The sequence below is a fragment of the Polistes canadensis genome, unplaced genomic scaffold, assembly GCF_001313835.1.
Source record: "Polistes canadensis isolate GaletaPanama2010 unplaced genomic scaffold, ASM131383v1 scaffold_305, whole genome shotgun sequence".
In the NCBI taxonomy this organism is placed as follows: domain Eukaryota; kingdom Metazoa; phylum Arthropoda; class Insecta; order Hymenoptera; family Vespidae; genus Polistes; species Polistes canadensis.
The window spans coordinates 138,931-157,404 of NW_014569852.1; the positions used below are offsets into that span (position 1 = coordinate 138,931).

General features: G+C 27.3%; 4 protein-coding genes across 6 annotated transcripts; all 4 read right to left on the minus strand.

The window, feature by feature from the left end:
- Positions 1-1,261: 1,261 nt before the first annotated feature.
- LOC106791415 (spatacsin) lies at positions 1,262-9,019 on the minus strand. Of its 3 annotated transcripts, none has more exons than XM_014757032.1 (22): positions 9,000-9,019; positions 8,234-8,577; positions 7,954-8,120; positions 6,719-7,879; positions 6,461-6,633; positions 6,113-6,387; positions 5,852-6,019; positions 5,536-5,766; positions 5,279-5,470; positions 5,085-5,204; positions 4,837-5,011; positions 4,537-4,760; positions 4,306-4,466; positions 3,916-4,234; positions 3,684-3,855; positions 3,231-3,590; positions 2,973-3,128; positions 2,717-2,865; positions 2,525-2,632; positions 2,157-2,450; positions 1,768-2,084; positions 1,262-1,665 (listed from the first exon to the last, which is right to left on the minus strand). In XM_014757032.1, the coding sequence occupies exons 1-22, from the start codon at positions 9,004-9,006 to the stop codon at positions 1,464-1,466; spliced, it is 5,475 nt and encodes a 1,824-aa protein (XP_014612518.1). In that variant the 5' UTR covers positions 9,007-9,019; the 3' UTR covers positions 1,262-1,463. The 3 variants fall into 3 exon arrangements, with proteins under 3 accessions (XP_014612518.1, XP_014612519.1, XP_014612520.1); XM_014757033.1 differs by lacking the exon at positions 9,000-9,019 and adding an exon at positions 8,699-8,900; XM_014757034.1 differs by lacking the exon at positions 9,000-9,019 and adding an exon at positions 8,667-8,900.
- Positions 9,020-9,809: 790 nt separating this feature from the next.
- LOC106791407 (odorant receptor 13a-like) lies at positions 9,810-11,865 on the minus strand. The gene is made up of 6 exons (XM_014757025.1): positions 11,497-11,865; positions 10,815-11,260; positions 10,643-10,742; positions 10,171-10,281; positions 9,944-10,099; positions 9,810-9,863 (listed from the first exon to the last, which is right to left on the minus strand). The coding sequence occupies exons 1-6, from the start codon at positions 11,863-11,865 to the stop codon at positions 9,810-9,812; spliced, it is 1,236 nt and encodes a 411-aa protein (XP_014612511.1).
- Positions 11,866-12,955: 1,090 nt separating this feature from the next.
- On the minus strand, positions 12,956-14,900 carry LOC106791409 (odorant receptor Or2-like). Its single transcript, XM_014757026.1, has 5 exons — positions 14,122-14,900; positions 13,779-13,878; positions 13,606-13,716; positions 13,135-13,290; positions 12,956-13,009 (listed from the first exon to the last, which is right to left on the minus strand). The coding sequence occupies exons 1-5, from the start codon at positions 14,898-14,900 to the stop codon at positions 12,956-12,958; spliced, it is 1,200 nt and encodes a 399-aa protein (XP_014612512.1).
- Positions 14,901-15,506: 606 nt separating this feature from the next.
- On the minus strand, positions 15,507-17,271 carry LOC106791410 (odorant receptor 4-like). Its single transcript, XM_014757027.1, has 5 exons — positions 16,493-17,271; positions 16,068-16,167; positions 15,897-16,007; positions 15,642-15,797; positions 15,507-15,560 (listed from the first exon to the last, which is right to left on the minus strand). Exons 1-5 carry the CDS (start codon positions 17,269-17,271, stop codon positions 15,507-15,509), a joined length of 1,200 nt encoding a protein of 399 aa, XP_014612513.1.
- Positions 17,272-18,474: the final 1,203 nt, after the last annotated feature.

Below are 18,474 nucleotides of genomic sequence, written 5' to 3' on the forward strand. Positions count from 1 at the left end.
TGTGTGTATACTTATATACGTGTATATTTTTATAGCGTTACAAATTTTACTATATTTTTTTCTAAATGTATTCAAATGTAAAGGATGATAAAATTCATGATATTGGTTCGATTTTTTATTTTCTTTTTTAATCCTGTATATTAGTTTCTATATATATATTTTTTTTTTACATTTCAAACTTTACCGTGTTTATTTAAATGTATTGGAAGATATATTTCTTTTTCGTATTTTAGTTTCTACGTATTCCTATCATATTTTCCAACTTTTACTACATTTATTTATGTATATCCAAATATAGATCTTGATTATAGTTATGATGCAGGAAAAAAAAAATCTGCAGAAGGAAAGTTTGAAAAACCAATACAGATTATAAAAATTTTTAATTCACGTAATATTAATTTCTAATCATCGTATAAGAATGTAATTTTGTTTTTTATATTATATAAATTTCAATTAAATTCATGGAATATCGTTTAAACAGGTACTCACATTTAATGAGATTTATGTTAAGTCGATATTAATTTCGAAATAAATTAAAATACTTTAGGATCAATCTTTAAAAGTCTTTCGGTATTCAGATTATCCAATCTTTGAAATTCCACGTGTACGTTTTCTCTATTTATAGAATCTTGTAATTTAGAGATAGTTTTTTTCATGGTTTCGTTTGATGCTTTTAAATATTCAAACGCTGTGGCGAAAAACAAATATATCGCAATATTTATTTCCATTTGATATTTCGTATTCGTAAACGAAAAATGAAAAAAAGAAAAATATCTATAAAAATATTCTTATACCTTCCTTTTTTTTAAATTCTTCCCTCTCGATGGCTTCGATTAAACGATCGATATATTTTAATAACCTGATCCGACGTTTCGATACATTTTTATTTCCAATTAATTGTTCGTTAAATGATTTATCATTATCTTTAATATACGCATCTAAACTTTGAACGCTCGAGTTTAATTCCCTAACAACGTAGAAACGTTTTTTCGAATTATACTTGTGCATAAAATGTTTGTAATCGAATCATATAAGATTTTTAATAAATTGAAATTTCGTACCAATATTCAATAGTTCGATAACGATTAATCGAAAAATATCGATTATATCTAATGTACGTCTAATTAACTTTTTCGTAACTAGCGACATCTATACGCCAATGTAGAAGCTCTGTACAGACGATATATCGACCCATACAGCAGGAATCATAACCTTAATGGAGTCCTGAGAATATTTTAAAAAGGTAATTATAATTTTATATCAAAAATATAGTTTATTAATTTCAATATTACATTAGGATCAATCTAGTAAAATATATAGTTTTTATGGTATAAGGCTTACATTTCTAATAACTTGTCTGTGTTACCTATTTTTTTATCTTACATACAATACAATGGTAACATATATAAAAATAAAATAAAAAGTTCATTAAATACATTGTAAATGGAATGTAGCACCGTCAATCACGATGATTTGTAACCCTTTTTCCATACTGTATCTTTGAGATATGCAGCTGTTGCAGGACTATTTAGCATAACTTCAACGATTTCCTTAAATCCTAATTGACTCGCTAGCATATATTTACATTCGACATCCACCAATTCGGATATTAATGTTTTCATATTATTTTTCATCGAATTGGTCAGATTTTTTTCAGATCTATATCTATAAAATTAGATTAATTAAATTAATTAAAATATGTGTTCGTTGTAGAGCAAGAAGAAAACAACAATGCGTTCATCGTGGGAATGAAAATTATGAACTTACCTACGTGCACAGTCTTCAGTTATATTTGAAGAGAGTTTGATTACAGTAATGAAATCTTTCAGGTACTTTATCTCTCCATTAAGAATAAAATGACTATAAATAATATTTGCCCAATCTGGGTGATGATTATATGCTCCGGCAACTATCAAAGCTTGTTGAAAATTTAATGTTTCGCTGAGGATTTTATCTATTTGATCAGTTTTTAAATTTAAGATGCATATAGTAGGTTGATTAGATGTCGCATTGAGTAATGCAATTTGCAAGGCAACCAGTTGCGCTTGTTGACAACATTTATTCGCTAGATGTAATTTATTGTCCTACGATAGAAAAATTTAGTTTAAAAAAGTATCATGCAGTTTAAAATGATAGGAAATATTTTAATGTATTACTTGTAAATAATATTGAGCTGCGTGAGTAAAGTTCATAACTATTATTTGCAATTTTTGTAGAAGACTTTCGGTTTTAATTAATTTTAATTCGACTCGAGAAGAACTCGCTACTTTTGCTTGTTCTTTCATCAAATCGAACATAAGTTCCTTAGTTGCTTCCTTCGCTTCAATTTCCCACATTAAAGCTATTTCGTAATAAAGACGAAAATGTAATGCTACTAATGTAAAGAGTTCTTTGTTTTTAGGACAGTTACGTTTTAAAAATTCTAGTAATGCTGTTTTTAAACCTGGCACCTATTCAATTAAAAATATTATAACGTACAGTAAAAAAAAGAAATAGGTAAAGTATGCGAAGTAATGTAGAATACCTTGTGTAAACTTTTACCGAGTAAGAACTCAAATTGATCGTTTTCTTTTAATATTTGAAAAATATAATTCATTTCCGTGAAACGACCAACACCAGTCACAAGACGAACCTGCAGAAAGTTATATAAAAATAGTATTTAGATTTTATAATTTTTTAAAGTGATGTTCCAGCAAAAAAAAATTAAAATACTTACCAATAACGTCCAATTTTTGCGAATTTGTAAAGTGTTAGCAATGTTTTGACATTTTCTTAATATAGATGCTATTCCTTCCATATTACAACAGGCGGTGAAACAATCATGAGATCTGATCAATAATTCTACTATTGTCTTTAAAGTTGATACTGAAAAATCAATCAGAATTAAATTAATTTAAAACAAACAAAAAAATAATATAAGATTAAAAATGAATTATTGATCAGAAAATAGACAACGTTACTCTATGAATTACCATTTCTCTTTTCTCCTTGAGAATATCCCATTAATTTGTGCGCCGTTTCTAGAAGATTTAATCCCAAGATGGAAATATCACTGCACAATTCCATTATTAAATGAAAGCTTGCATCTAAAGGACATCCCCACATTATTATCGAGTCGTCTTGTTTATCTAAAAGAATTAATTTACTTTTTTTTTTTTAATATTTTCTTTTCGTTATCGATTTAATGTAAAAAATAAGTCAGAGATAAAATATTTTCTTCATTTACCTACCTTCAATTGCTTTGGTAATACTATGTACTATATTTTTCGTTAAAAACGATGCAATTTCATTGCTTTTTATTTTGTATGCTATTATAATATCATTAGCAGTCTCAAATTTATTATCAATATTGCTATCCGTTACCTCTTGTAAAAGTTGAACTGGTTCGTCTAATTTTATTAAAGATTGATACGATTTTCCTAATCTTATTGCAAGCTTATAACATAGAAATATTCTAGAACCTGTATCAACACCATTACGAAGTGTTTTCATTAATTTTTCTAGCATTGACATACATTCGATTTGATTTTGTCGAATGGGTGTACTTTTTACATCTAATGTTTTACCGGAATCCGATCCAATCGTATTTACTGAAAAAGGAAATAGGAAATACATTTACATTAATTTATTTGAATTATTGTATGCATAGAAATTAAATTATATTTGAATAAAAATATAATTACTTGATGAAGACGATGATGACAGCCTTTGAAGACCACGGTTTTTGAAAATACTGTATTTTTGTGTTACACTTTTGTCAGCTTCTATCAAAAAATCTTTTTGTTGTAATGTTAATTCTGTATACAATAATTCCCCTTCTGCCAAACTTAAACATAGCAGTAACACTTGCAAATCCTGTAGAAATTACTTATGATTATTTTATAATTATAAGTAATAAGTAATAATAATACTTACTCTGTGCTTATAATTAAATATTGTACTAATTCTCAGAGCGACATCAAGTTTTCCAGCATCGATTAATTTATTAATTAAATATTCAGCAGCACTTTCTTCATTAGCATCGGCTAAAGTACACGTAACTTGTAATTTATTTAATCCCGAGAGTAATTCAGTTTTTAATTTTTTTAAAATTTCATCCTCGTATTCTAATAATACATTATTAGGACCAATTAAAATACATGATTTCCACATAGCCATTTCTAAGGTGTCAATCGTTTGTTGTTCTATTTGACTATCTTTTAATGTTTCAAAAGCAAACTTCAATATTTCGTATCTGTGTTAAAATTAAATATTAATAGAATATTTTATATATTAAATTTTAGAAATAATTTTCATTGCAAATACCTTTCTTTATGGGAGAGAACTTTTTCGGCATGTTCGACTAAAAATTCTGCTGCTTTTTCAGATGGCACGTTGTATTTTTTAAAATCTTCCGTACATCGTTTCCAAAATGATTTTTTTAGTTTACTGTTAGTACTCGAGTAATGTTCAAATTCATTGCGATACTAGAAACAATTATTTTATATAATTTTTATAATAAATTAAAATTAAAATGAATTTTTTAGACAGATATACCTGAGCGAGTATAATTTCTGACGTATCTAATGCAGCTATACTGCATATTTGTAATGCATTAATGTAATCTTTACGTTCTACTAAACAATTAATACATCTTGTTATTTCTTGATTGTAATTGTATACGTTATCCGTAACAGTGAAGGCTGCAAAATTCAACGTAATCTCAGTTTTCAACAAAACCTTAGTAATGTTTAAAAGGTTTTGAAAATCAGGTGTGTCGACTGAAAAACAACAATTATTTTAAATCAGCAATCTTATTTTATGTGTGGTAACATAAAAATAATTATTTTTTATTACCTGGTAATCCATAATGAAAATTGCATTTTACTAGAGCACTCAAAAAATGTATCTGTAACTGTGTACTTCGAAAATTATGAGCAAGAGCTATTACGATACATTTAATAACTAATATTGCAATCCAATAAAAATTTTTTAAATACGTGTTATCGACAGATTCCCAATTAACAATTTTCTACAAATATCAAATATTATTAATCATTCGCGTACTTTTTTAATTTCATTAAAAATATAAGATATTAACGTACACTGCATATAAGCATCGAGGATTGTGTTTTGAAGTCTTTCAAGTATTGTTGGCACTCTTTAAATTCGCCATGATTTGTACACCGTACAAGGAACTCGAAAAATGGATTTAATATGTTGTCCTAAAATATTCGCGCGATGATAGTTTAATTATAATATTAAAAAATAATTATTAGTAATAAAAATGCGAACTTACAGGCATGAAAATTTGGAACCCTCTGCTTAATGTACAAACATATCCAGAAGATACTAATCTTGGTATCAATTCTAATACTTTATTAGCTGGCCACATTATTTGATCTAAGCATTCTGCATAATCAGATAGAATACTTTTATTTGCCGTAGATATTACCATCCAGGAATAACAATAGGAAGTAGTTAACGATGGCTGAAATCAATTTCTTTAGCAAATTTGTTTAATAAAGTAAGAAATTCAAATTTTGTTTACTATACCTCATAGCAAGTTGCCAAAATAATTAATATAGGTCTTAAAGTTATACGAGATACATGTAGTAATGCACTAGGTGGATCCTGACTATGATGACATTTTAAAAATGTCATCCACAGGTCATCGTCGGAAGAATATATATTTTCAGTGAAAGAAATTTTTTCTGAAGCCGTTGAGTACGTGTCGCTGCTGGTGCTTTCCGTCAACGAAGATGATGCACTGGAAGATGTTGATTCCTACAAAAAATATTGATTATATATTTATTACAATATTATTTTATGATTATATAGTACGTATTTTTAAATATTATTTAATTTTTACATTTTGCTTTAATCCGATCCTGCAATATAAAAATTGTCTTACATCCCTGAATTTTAATTTTGTCTCATATTTGGGATGTGACAGAATACTTGTAGATTCTGTATTAAAACAAGTTAACAAATGTTCACGTATATTAATATTTTGAAATTCTTTTGCGAGCCTTAAAATCTATAAATAAAATTAAGAGAACAATTTTTTATATATAGTAAATTCTTTGTTGATCAAGGGCAGGTTTAGTTTAAAGAAATTTGAAATACATACTTGTGACGTAGGATAAGTAAAAATATGTCCGACTAAAACAAACTCAAACCATAAATCTTTCTGGGCTAAATACTTTAAAAGAGTATCTGGTAAAGAAGAATCGTGAGTCCGTGCAAATTGTATTATGAATTCCCAAATTCTTAGTGCATCGAAGAAGAGAGTATTTTCGCTGATTGTATTGTCATTTAGATAGGATTGAAAACTTTTTTCTAAGTATAATATTATAGTTTGCAAGTTAACTGGATTTTTGAACATAATAGATTCTAGTAAAGGTCCTGCAACATTAAAAATACTTTAGATTATAAAATTATTCATATAATTGTATTACATAGAAAAAAGTAATATTACCGATAGATATATTAAGATGTTTCTGGACGTAATCAGCTGCAGTGATATGTAATCTTAAAATTTCTGAATTGATTCCTATCATTTCGAGAAAGGAAATGCAACTACAGACTAGTTCGGAATTATGTAAATTTTTTAAAGCTAAACAATGGGCATAAAAAGCAGCTTTACACTTCCTGAAACAATTAAAAGACACTTTTAGATTAAAAATACAAATTTTTAGATATAATATTCAAATATTAAAAAAAAAAAATAACTCACATTCTAGAAGAAATATTTCTAAAAGGTTTTCCTTGCGTATTTTTAAGTATATAGAAAGCCATGTTAGGTCTTCCTTCTTTCAAATAATAAGCATAAGTTAATGTTTCCTGGTACCCATATCTTTTAACTAAATTTTCATTTGAAAAATGAGGCATTGGTTCATTATTGTATCTCCATTTAAAAAATTGCTTAGCAGTAAACTTATGGCAACCGTCTAACAGTTCATACATTGTAATATCATTTTTCTTTGATTCATTTAGCACAATGCGTCGTATTATTGGTATATGTTTTAGCGTATTGCAAAGTATTTCATATGGCACAATATTAGCACCTATTTGTAGCCCATGCTCATTGTTAAACATATTTTTAAAATCGTCGTTGTTAGGTTCTACATTTTCATTTACAGAACATAATGCATTATCGGTTTTGCAATATTGTAAAAAAACTAATGCAAAAGTTATTAAATAATTGTCTTTTAAAAAATCAGTAAAATTATCAGAGATGTAATGAATATTTTCAAGTATTGCATTGGTCACTGTATCTAAAGCATTATATTGCGGATCATGCATTTTATTTAGAATATTATACAAATTCTTTCCTTTCGATATAGTTTCTATGGAATGATTCTGTTGCGTGAGATAATAATTTATATTAATATTTTCCAAAAATTCATTTTTATTAATATTGCAACTTTCATAAGATAATATCTCTTCAAAATCTTTTAATGTTAATTGACTACTGAATATCCTTGCCAGCGTTAATTTTAAATTATCTTGTTCAGTTTTAGTGAATATTCCATATTTGCATAAATGATTCTTTGTTAATTCTTTTATAAAATTATTAGCATCTGATAGATCAATCTGTTCTATCATTTCAGGAGTAATAATCAAATTATCGACTAATTCTTTAAAATTTTCATTGATTTCATATGTTTCTTTAATTATTGCATTAGTATTGTATCTTTTATCGATCCAATATTTAATAGTATCAATTTTATTATATAACAACAAGCAGTTCCAGACGACACTACTCGTCGTATTTCTTATTAACTTTGATTCAAATAATTGAATATACAATTCTGTACACAATGCTTGCTTAATATTTTCAGGTAAATTTATTATGTCTTCTATGCATATCATGTTACTAAATAAATTTTCAAGCCTATGAAAAATTTAATATAATATTTAAATGAATATGAATGTAATATGTTTAAGTCAATAGTTTGAGATACTTACATGTTTTTTTTTTCATACTGTAAAATACTTTGTATAATGTCCCATGCTTCTTTCTGTGTCTCATTGAAACCGTTAACATTAATCATGTAATCACATAAATATTCTCTCAAGAAAGGTTCCTTAGTTTTAATACAAACTTTCAATGTATGCTCCGTAGGATCTCTTCCCTAAAATCATTAATGAACATTAAATTGTTAAATAAGTAAAGATTATTATTATGTTTGTTATCAGTGTCGCATATTTATATATGAACATGTTACATTATAGTAATTGAACGTACTATATTTTTTAAAATATGAGAAGCTCGGTGTACTTGACATTTGTTTATTAATTCTTTAATCCATAGTTCGACCTCTTCATTAAAATAAATTTTAGCTTTGTCGATGGTACAATTTTTTCTATACGCCAAATATTTGTAAGCTAAATTAATGTAAGTCCCTTTAGCAGAAGCTTCTCTTACAACTTCTCGGTCACCCAGCATACGCCAACCAGACCATATAGCAGCGGATTCTCCAGTCAAACATTCAACTGGTATACCACCAACTGTTTGCTTTTCAGACATTTTACATTTGTTATTTTTTTTACAAAGAAGTTTAAGTATGATATTAGCAAAATTGAAATCACCTATAACAATGAGAAAATAATCAAATTAATTAGGTTTCATAAATATAATTTAAGTATAAAAAAGATAGTAAATTAAAAAAGATACTTACATGTTTAGGATAAAAATAAAAAAAATACTCACATGTTTAGGATAAAAAATAAAAGAAATGTTTGAGAAATGGTGTCAAGGCACAACATAAAAGAAATGATAGGAAATGGCTCATGCATTAGCGTAGAATATAAAATGTGATTAGGATAATAATCTCGACTTTGATTGTTTGGTTGCTTTATTAAATAAATAATTCACATGCCTAAATAATGCGTAATAATGTTTCATAGTACAAACAGAGAATACGCGTGTAACATAGAGAGAAATGCATATTCTGTATTAGTACGTTTTGTCATAATAATTTAGAAAAAATTAATGCATGGTTTTTACATACAAGACATTTATACATTTTCTACATTTTTTTTTTTATTTTCTTTTTCCATGATTCATATGATCATTTTATTTTGTTCGAATTATAATATTTTGTAATGTCGATATTTTCTGACAAAATGTCACATGAGCTCTTCGATAATCGAGTCGAATATCTCGAAATTTGTACACCACCAATCAGGGGATTGGTTCTATAAGAATACGAACATTGATTGGTTAAAAAATTAAATTCAGTTTTTTACAATTAATTCTCGAAGCTTGAAATAAATCCAACAGAATGTTATTCGTACATTTGGTGTGTATTAAACAAGAAAAATTAATTATTTATATTGTTTAATTATATTGTTTCTAGTGTTTATTATTGTGAGTATTTTACAATTGTCTTTTTATATAAATTTTGACGATTTTGTTTTATTATTTGTTTAAAAATTTCGAAATAGTTGTAAGAAACAAAATTAGTGTATCATACTTATAATTATGTTAAATTAACTAAAAATTTAAGGAATTTTATAATTGTAAAATTAATATATATTCAATTATGTTTTAATAATTGGATTTTATTTAATTATATTATAAATTAATTTGCATAAAGAATACACTATATTTCATAATTTGTTTATAAAATTCAATTATTAATTTCATATTATGAATAATACATGTATATTATATATATAAATGGTTCATATATTAATTTATTTCTTAATTTTTAGCATACATATAATAAGTACTAATTTTCATAGTATCTATATAAGCATGATCATACTTAACTAAAAGTTTTATTTAATTAACAATTACCGTAATTGTTGACCCATATTTATATTATCAGCTTTCGTAATAAATTTAGGTATGCTAACGACGTTTTTAGTATCTGAAAAGATGATTATAATTTGTAAAAAGAGTTTAATTAAACATTTGTTTATTTTATTATTAATTTTGAGAGATGCTTACATTGCTGAAAGTAAGTAAAGATAAATCAGCCATTTTTCCAGCAGTTATCCTAGCTGGATTATTAGATATAGCAATAATTAAAATTAATCCTGATGTTATTTTCGGTGATAAACGATACCATTCAATTGTATAACATCGTTCACCAACTTTACTTGTCTTTCATTAAAAATATAAAATACAAATATTAATATATAAAATATTTTATATTACAATGATTATTAATTTACCTTATTCGTTAGAGATTCTCCGATATAGCACAACATAAAAATATTGAAACTTGTGGCAATTAGAAATATAAAATACGTGCACAGACCAACCTTATTATTTTCTTCCCAATCCTGCATAAAAATGATGAGAAATAAATTGAAATAAAATATTTTGAATAAATATTTGTGTCTTATATTTTATGATGTACGTAAACTTAAGATTCTATTTAATAAGGAATACATTTATTAATTGTAAATGCGAATAGAACTTGAACAGAAGATCTGGACAAAATTTTGGAACATTTTACAATGTAATTGAACATTTTCATTGCATCAAAATAAAGAAGAAGAAGAAGAAGAAAATCATCAGGAACGAATATAACAACATTTAAGAAACGAAGAAACTCATTTGCATAAAAAATATATATAATAAATTAAGGGAATTATTTTCAAAATTATCAAATCATAATTTTACACATGTATTTACACTTACCAGGATGCAGTAGTATTCCAATAAGCATATTAAAAAAGTAGAACCGGCGAATTCGATCAGACAAACTTCTTGCAGAAGTTCTTCCAAAATAGCAACAAATCTGCAGTTCGCATATATTTCATTCCATTTTCTTTTTTAATTGAAATCAACAAAATAATTTATAAATGAATACCGTAATACACGTAGGTGTCGTTCGACAATGATAGCTAATCGTTGACCAGTAGAATTATTAGAAAAATAATATTTTTTCCCATCAACAAAATCGTCTATCAATGTTGTTAAAATTTCTATTTGTCCGCAAATGTGCATTGCAAAAATTGCTGCTAAACTGCAAGCACCGGTTGCTATAGAATAAATTATGTATCCGCACATAAAATGTGCGACATAAACAAATTCGTAAGTAGGACTTTTTTGTACGTCGTAAAGTACACTGTAGCTTGGATAAACCAATGGTTTTAATGTATTATTTGATACATCTATCATACGTGTACTAACAAATGGTAATATCGTATGATAAATAACACCTCCTGTGTACATGAAAACTGCGCAGGTCATCGTAAGATTTCTTCCAATCTTTGCATATTTTAACATTAATTCACGATGTATTTGATGTTTTACCTATCGTAACGTCGTCGAATTTCCTAACTTGTAAAATGATTCAATTGTTATATCTAATTTAATTTTCATCAAAATTTTAATCTCACTTTATTTTTATAAATGAAAATATTTTTGTTAAATAATGAATGTATAGATAATTGTAATTGCATTTATATAATTCAGATAATTTACTATGATATTTAGATACTTAAACAAATATTATATTAATAAATATAGAAAATAATTGGTTGACTGACCTGATACCAATCAGTTTTTAAGCATTCGAAACATCGAACGATATCAGATCGGCGCATTGATAAAGCAAAATATTTGATCATCACACAAATGCAAAATATTAGAAGACCGAATAGTTTTAATTTCGAATTAGTATCCTTTTCTTCGTAAATGATATGCAAACCGCAAGGTATTATAGCGAAACTTAATACAAGATTACCCGTAATTATACTAACATTCGAAATATATTTTTGAATTTTATTTTCCCTATCAGGCCAAATGCCAATTGATCTGAGTATGAAACGACCATACTTTATAGCATATTCAATATCTTTATCGCGACGTTTTAACGATGTTATACGTTTAGAAAATATTTCTGAAGGATTCTTCATCCTCCTTGTTGAAAGTTTAGCGTCAGACTAATTTCAAATTGAATTTAAACTCTTACTGGTCGACGTAGAACAATCGATTATTTTTATTCTCTTTTACTGCGCTTGCGTCTGCGTATGCTTGCTATATAATTTTAAGTATCATTGCTTTTTCTTTTAGATTGAGTGATCTCTAATCACACGTCAGATCGCTAATACATCTTATGGATTAGTTATGTGTATATATGTGTGTGTGTGAAGCTTGAATTTTTGTCGAGAGATGTTTAAATATTTCCAATATTTATAATTGATTATAATAATTCTAGTAAGTATAAATATGAATTATATTAATAATAAATATTTAGTTAGAGATATCGAGCTGTAATTTTTTAATTTTTACTTAATATAAAATTCTGATTATATTAATAAATTATATAATTTACATATTAAATTCTCTCATAGGATAATTATTATTATTACTTTTAATAAGCATTTACTGACACGATATCATATTTATATGCTTAATATGTTTTATGAATTAAATAGAATTTGAATATTAACAATTTAGATTATTTACGTTAGATTAAATAATTACAAAATATCGTATTAGATTAAATAAATTATTTCTTTATTAAATTTCTTTTAATTTGAATATTATTATGTATATAATTATTCATTTTAGATATAATTATAAGCAATATCTTTATCATTGAGATTAAATATTATTAGAATCGCCATATTGTCGGAGTAAAGTAGTTGTATTATAGGTTACACATGCGCAACCATACGCGCATATAGGCGGAGTCTTATGGAGACTCAATGCATGGATAGATTAGATCTAGGAAATATAGTAGGATTATTTAAACGAATGTACATTTGTTTATATTTTAAATATACCATATAATTATTTCGATCTGTTATGTTTTTTTAGATGAAAACATAGAATTCGGTCGGAGATGTAAACAAAAAATCATTCATCAGTCCTCACAGTTAGTATTACTGTGTATTTCGACTTGTAATCATCAACAGATTTTACTGGTATGAGAAAAATTTAATAAATTCATATAAATTTAAAAAGACTACACACACTTGTTTCCGATATTTTTTGTATATTTTAATCCGTGATAGTCCGAATCAAGTTTAGATAAATTAGGGATGTTTTAAGAACCTGAATTATATAAAAATAAATAAAATATTAATATTTTTGGGTTAAAAGGAAAAATGATTAATTTTAATCATTAAAAAGGAAATATTATTAATGAATTATTAATTATTTTAAAAATATATACTTACTTTACCAAACGTAAAAAGGGATAGTTCAAATAATTTTCCAGCAGTGATTTTTGGTGGATAATTCGAAATTGCTATTAATAATATTAGACCAAGGCCAACGTTTTTAGGCAAACGATACCATTCCACATTGTATGTTGCTGCTCCAACTTTTTTACACTGTTATTTTAATACGTACAATATTTTTATTGTTTGTGAAATAATTTAATTGTTTACTCCTTGGCATACAACAATATTTTATTTTTGTATTTTTCAAAATTACTTCATTTTTATTTAAAATATACTTAATATTAAATTAATGTTTGTTAAATCATATTTAGCAATGAAAATATTCCAATATTCTGTTTTGTATATTAAGTTTGGACAATTTTTCAGTTGAGACAAATTAAAATAATATTTTAAAAATGTTACACTAATGTCAAGGAGTTAAAAAACAAAAACCCATTTAGGTAATTTAAAAAAACAGAAACCAACCTGATCGACGAGCAATTCCCCGATATAACAAAATATAAATATATTAAAAGTAAAAGAAATTAACAGTATGAAGTAGGTCAGTGTTGCTATAGGATCATTATTTTCCCATTCCTAAAAGTATACAATTTTTAAATATATTTTTGAGATATCGATACATTAATCATAATTTTTACCATCATACAATAATATTCGAGCAAGCATATGATCAATGTTGATGCTATTAATTCCAGCAAGCATACTTCCCGAAGAACTTTTTCAACTTGGTTGGAAAACCTGAAAAAAATTGAGCAGAGTTTTTCGGATGCAACGGAACAATTCATCATCGTACGAGAAGAAAAAATAAAAGGGGAAGGAGGAAGAGGAGGAGGAGGAGGAGGTGGTGAAAAATTATCGAAAAGTAAAAAAGTAAGTGGGATGAATTAATTTGCATCATTTATTGCAAATATTTTCTCTTAGTCCTTTCGCTGCGAATAATGTACGAAATGATTATTGAAAATAATCTGCAAATCGATTTACCTTAATGTTTTGACGTGATCCCGAACGATGATAACCAGTCGATGATTTAATTCAATATCACTGCTTTCCTTACCTTCGACAAGATCACTCAGCCTCATCATAACGATCTGTATTTGTCCACAAGCATGTGTAACAAAAGTAGCAGCCAAACAACAAGCAGCTGTAGTGATGCTGTACATGACCATTGCACAAACGCAGTGTAGAAAGAAGACAATTTCGTAAGTAGGGCTAGCTTGTACGTCAAAATATTTGTCGTATCCGGGATAAGTGAGTGGTCTTATCGTAAAAGTATCATTAATTTTTCTACTCGATGATAATGTCATAACAGTATGATAAGACATTCCACCACTGAAAAGAAATAATGCGCAAAGAACTGTAAGATTTCTACCGAGTGTAGCATATTCAATCATAATCGTTCGATGATTCCGATCGCGCACCATTTTCCAATCATTTTCAACGTGTTCGATGCAACGTCCAATAGCTTGTCCCTTTAATCCAAGATAACAATATTTGATAGTTGAAGTTAAACAAAAACCAACCGGTCCAAATAATTTTAATTTAGCATTTATATTATGTTCGTATAAAATTGTATAAAGACCGGCTGGTAAAAGGACAAAACAAACTATCGAAAAACAAGTTACGGCTAATACACAGGATAACATTTTTTCTAAACGCGACACGTCTCCATAAATCATCGACCAAAGTCCGATTGGTTTTAACACGAATCGACAAAGTCCTATCGCGTAATCTTTCTCATCCCTTTCCAAACTTTTTTCCATAATCTTAAAAGATAAAAAAAACTATTCGACGATTACTCCTCAGTCCTATTCAGATCGATAGGGTTGAGTTTGAATGACAGTAAGGGTTCAACTGAACGCACGAGGATGATAAAAAGGAATAGAAATTGTTCGATTTTAATCAAATGCGCAAGCGCGTCCACCCTCTTCAATGGTTCGCTTAATATCAAAGGTGTGTTAGTTTCTATCGAACGTATTTCTATTGTATGTATGTATATATGTGTGTATGTGTGATCAAACTTGTCTTTCATAAGTCTTTTAAATCAAAACGTATGTACGAGCAACATGGAGAATCGTTTGATTTATTTTTATAAGACAGAAGTTCATTCAATTCGTGTTAATTTCTCATCGTTCGGTTATTAAAATTATTTTAAAATATCATGTAAGTTATTACTTTTGTTTTGTTTTATTTTATATAGCATAAACTCGTCCTGTAACATTTTTATCATATATAATATATGTATATACAGACAATTTCCTCAATTAATTTATAGTTTATCATAGGATTGATACAAATTTGATGAGAATCTTATGTTAAATAAAAATGTATATGATAAAAAATCGTATGTCAGTTTGATTTATTCGGTTTTAATCCGTGATCGTTCGAATCAAGTTGAGATAAACGACGGAAGTTTTTAATACCTGTTGTTCATTAATAAATTTAAAAAAATGTGAGATATTTTTTGCGTTTAAAATAAATATGATTTGAATATTTTTACTCACCTTGCCAAATGTGAATAATGATAATTCAAAAAATTTTCCAGCTGTTATCTTTGATGGACAATTCGAGATTGCTATTAATAAGATCAGACTTAGGCCAACGTTCTTTGGTAGACGATACCATTCTATGTTGTACGATGCTGCACCAACTTTTTTGCACTGTTGTTAAATTTCAAGATTATTATTTTTTTAATTATGAAAAATTTCAATAGAATTTGTCGAGGTTGTGTGATATGAAAATGATTAAAAAATATATACCTGATCGACCAATAATTCTCCTATATAACAAAATATAAATATGTTAAAAGTGAATGCAATTAACAGGACGAGGTATGTTATAGTTGCAATTCGATCGTTGTTCTCCCATTCCTATAATAAGAAATTTATTGAATATTGTTTATCAAACTTAAATTATTTTATTTGTTTTACCGTTATACAATAATATTCCAGCAAGCAAATGATCAATGTGGATGCTACTACTTCTAACAAGCATACTTCACGCAGTACCTTTTCAACTTCCGCAGAAAATCTACAACAATTGGTTGTTTTCATGGACTAGACAAGATAATACGTTTTTTTAAAATGCGTGTGCGAAGAAAAGAAAAAAGAAAATAATGAAAGAAATAATAAATTTCGCGATCTTGTCGTGTAGAAATTTTTAGCCGAGTACAATTATTTAATTCGAAAACAATCAAAGAAAATATTCACAATGGAACAATATAATTTGAAGTAGTAAATTACGTAAAAAAAAAATATTTGTATCCCGTGAAAAAACTCGGCTAACAATGTTCACTTCACCATCATCGTCACAGTCATACAGAGAAAAAATAATTAAAAATATGATTATAATTTACCTTAAAGTTCTGACATGATCTCTGACAAGTAAAGCCATACGATCATTCAATCCGACATCACTTTCTTTACCTTCAACAAGATCACTCAATTTAATCATGACAATTTGTATTTGACCGCAAGCATGTGTGACAAAAGTAGCAGCAAGACAGCATCCAGCAGTTGTAATACTATGCATCACTATGCCACAAATGCAATGTAGGAAAAATATAATCTCATAAGTAGGACTAGCTTGTACGTCAAAATAAACGTCGTATCCTGGATAAGTTAATGGCCTGATCGTTAAAGTTTCGTTGATTTTTTTGGTCATAGAAAGTGTCATGATCGTGTGATATGACATTCCACCGCTGTGAAGAAAAATTGCGCATAGTACGGTAAGATTTCTACCAACGGTGGCATACTTTTTCATGATAGTTAAATTATTATGATCTAACATGTTTTCCCAATCATTTTCAACGTGAGCGATGCAACGACCAATCGATTTTCTTTTATATCCAAGGTAACAATATTTAATCGTTGACGTTAAACAAAAACCAATCGGTCCGAATAATTTTAATTTGATGTTAATGTTGTGCTCGTAATAAAGTATGTAAATACCAAATGGTATTAAAACGAAACAAACAACGGAAAGATTGGTGATTGCTAATATTGTTGATACAATTATTTCTGTACGTGATGCACTCCCATAAATCATTGGCCAAAGTCCGATCGGTTTTAATACGTAACGACATGTTTTTATCGCGTAATTCTTGTTGTCGTCAACTTCTAACTTTTTCTCCATTCGTTTAAAACAGGGAAAGGGAAATGGAGGGGAAGTAAAAGAAAAATCAAAGAAACAACAACTATTCCACGAGAAAAAGTTAATTACACACGATCGATATGAGAGAAGAACGTTGTCGATACCGTTCGAGAGTGTAAGCTTGACTGACCGCTTCGATTGAAACTTTAGTTCGAGGAAAATGATTAGAAATAAAGGAATTGTTGATAGTTGTTTTATATTTACGAGCTTATACGCGCAAGCGCGCTTTTTTTTTTAAACCACCCTTCCAGTCTCAGATATTTTGCAAGTAGTTGGTTATTCGATCGCGGATAATGTTAACGCGCGCGAGTTTATTCATTAAATTTTATTTTTGATATTTTAATTAGCGTTAAGAAATTGATTTTTTGTATTTTTCAAACGGGAATTTCTTTTCTTTTTTTTGATACATTTGATTCGTTGATTCGTGTATTTTTTAGATTGTACTGTAATAAGAAAGAAAGAAGAAGTGTTACTTGTAATTATATTTTTCTTGTTTTTCAAAGTACATTCGGTGGTGTGTGTTTAATTTGTGCATTTGAAGTTGCGAAAAAAGAAAAAAAAAAGAAAGAAGTACGAGCGAATCTTTTTTCCTCGTCAGAAATTATTTGGATAATTTTTACATTAGTATTGTAGTTTCTTTCGAATGTTAAAATGATTATGGTATTTCTTTTTTCATATTCGGTGATCCTTTGAGGTTTTTTTTTTTGATATGTAAGAAAGTAATTTAGAATCTGTAAAAAAAAAATGTTTGTATTAAAAAATAATAATTGTTAGAACAATACTTTTTATACATTTTTACCAGAATTACAATTTTTCATACGACAAAAAATTAGAGATACCTGCGTCATTTTATTAAATTATTTTTCAAGATTAAAAACTTCGACGTTTATTTTCTATTCGTATGTATGCAACATTTTAATTTCATTCTGCTACTGCTTGAATCAAGTTTAGATAAACGACCGACGATTTTAAAACCTGCAACACATTTTCGCTTTTGTTTTTTATTCCAAATGAATAATAACAAATTGTTTCAGAATATACGAGAAGAAGAGATATATTTTTTACATTGAAACATTGATTATTTAATAAATTAGAATACTCACACGACCGAATGTCGACAACGATAATTCGAAAATCTTTCCAGCAGTAATTTTCGGTGGATAATTAGCAATAGCAATCAACAAA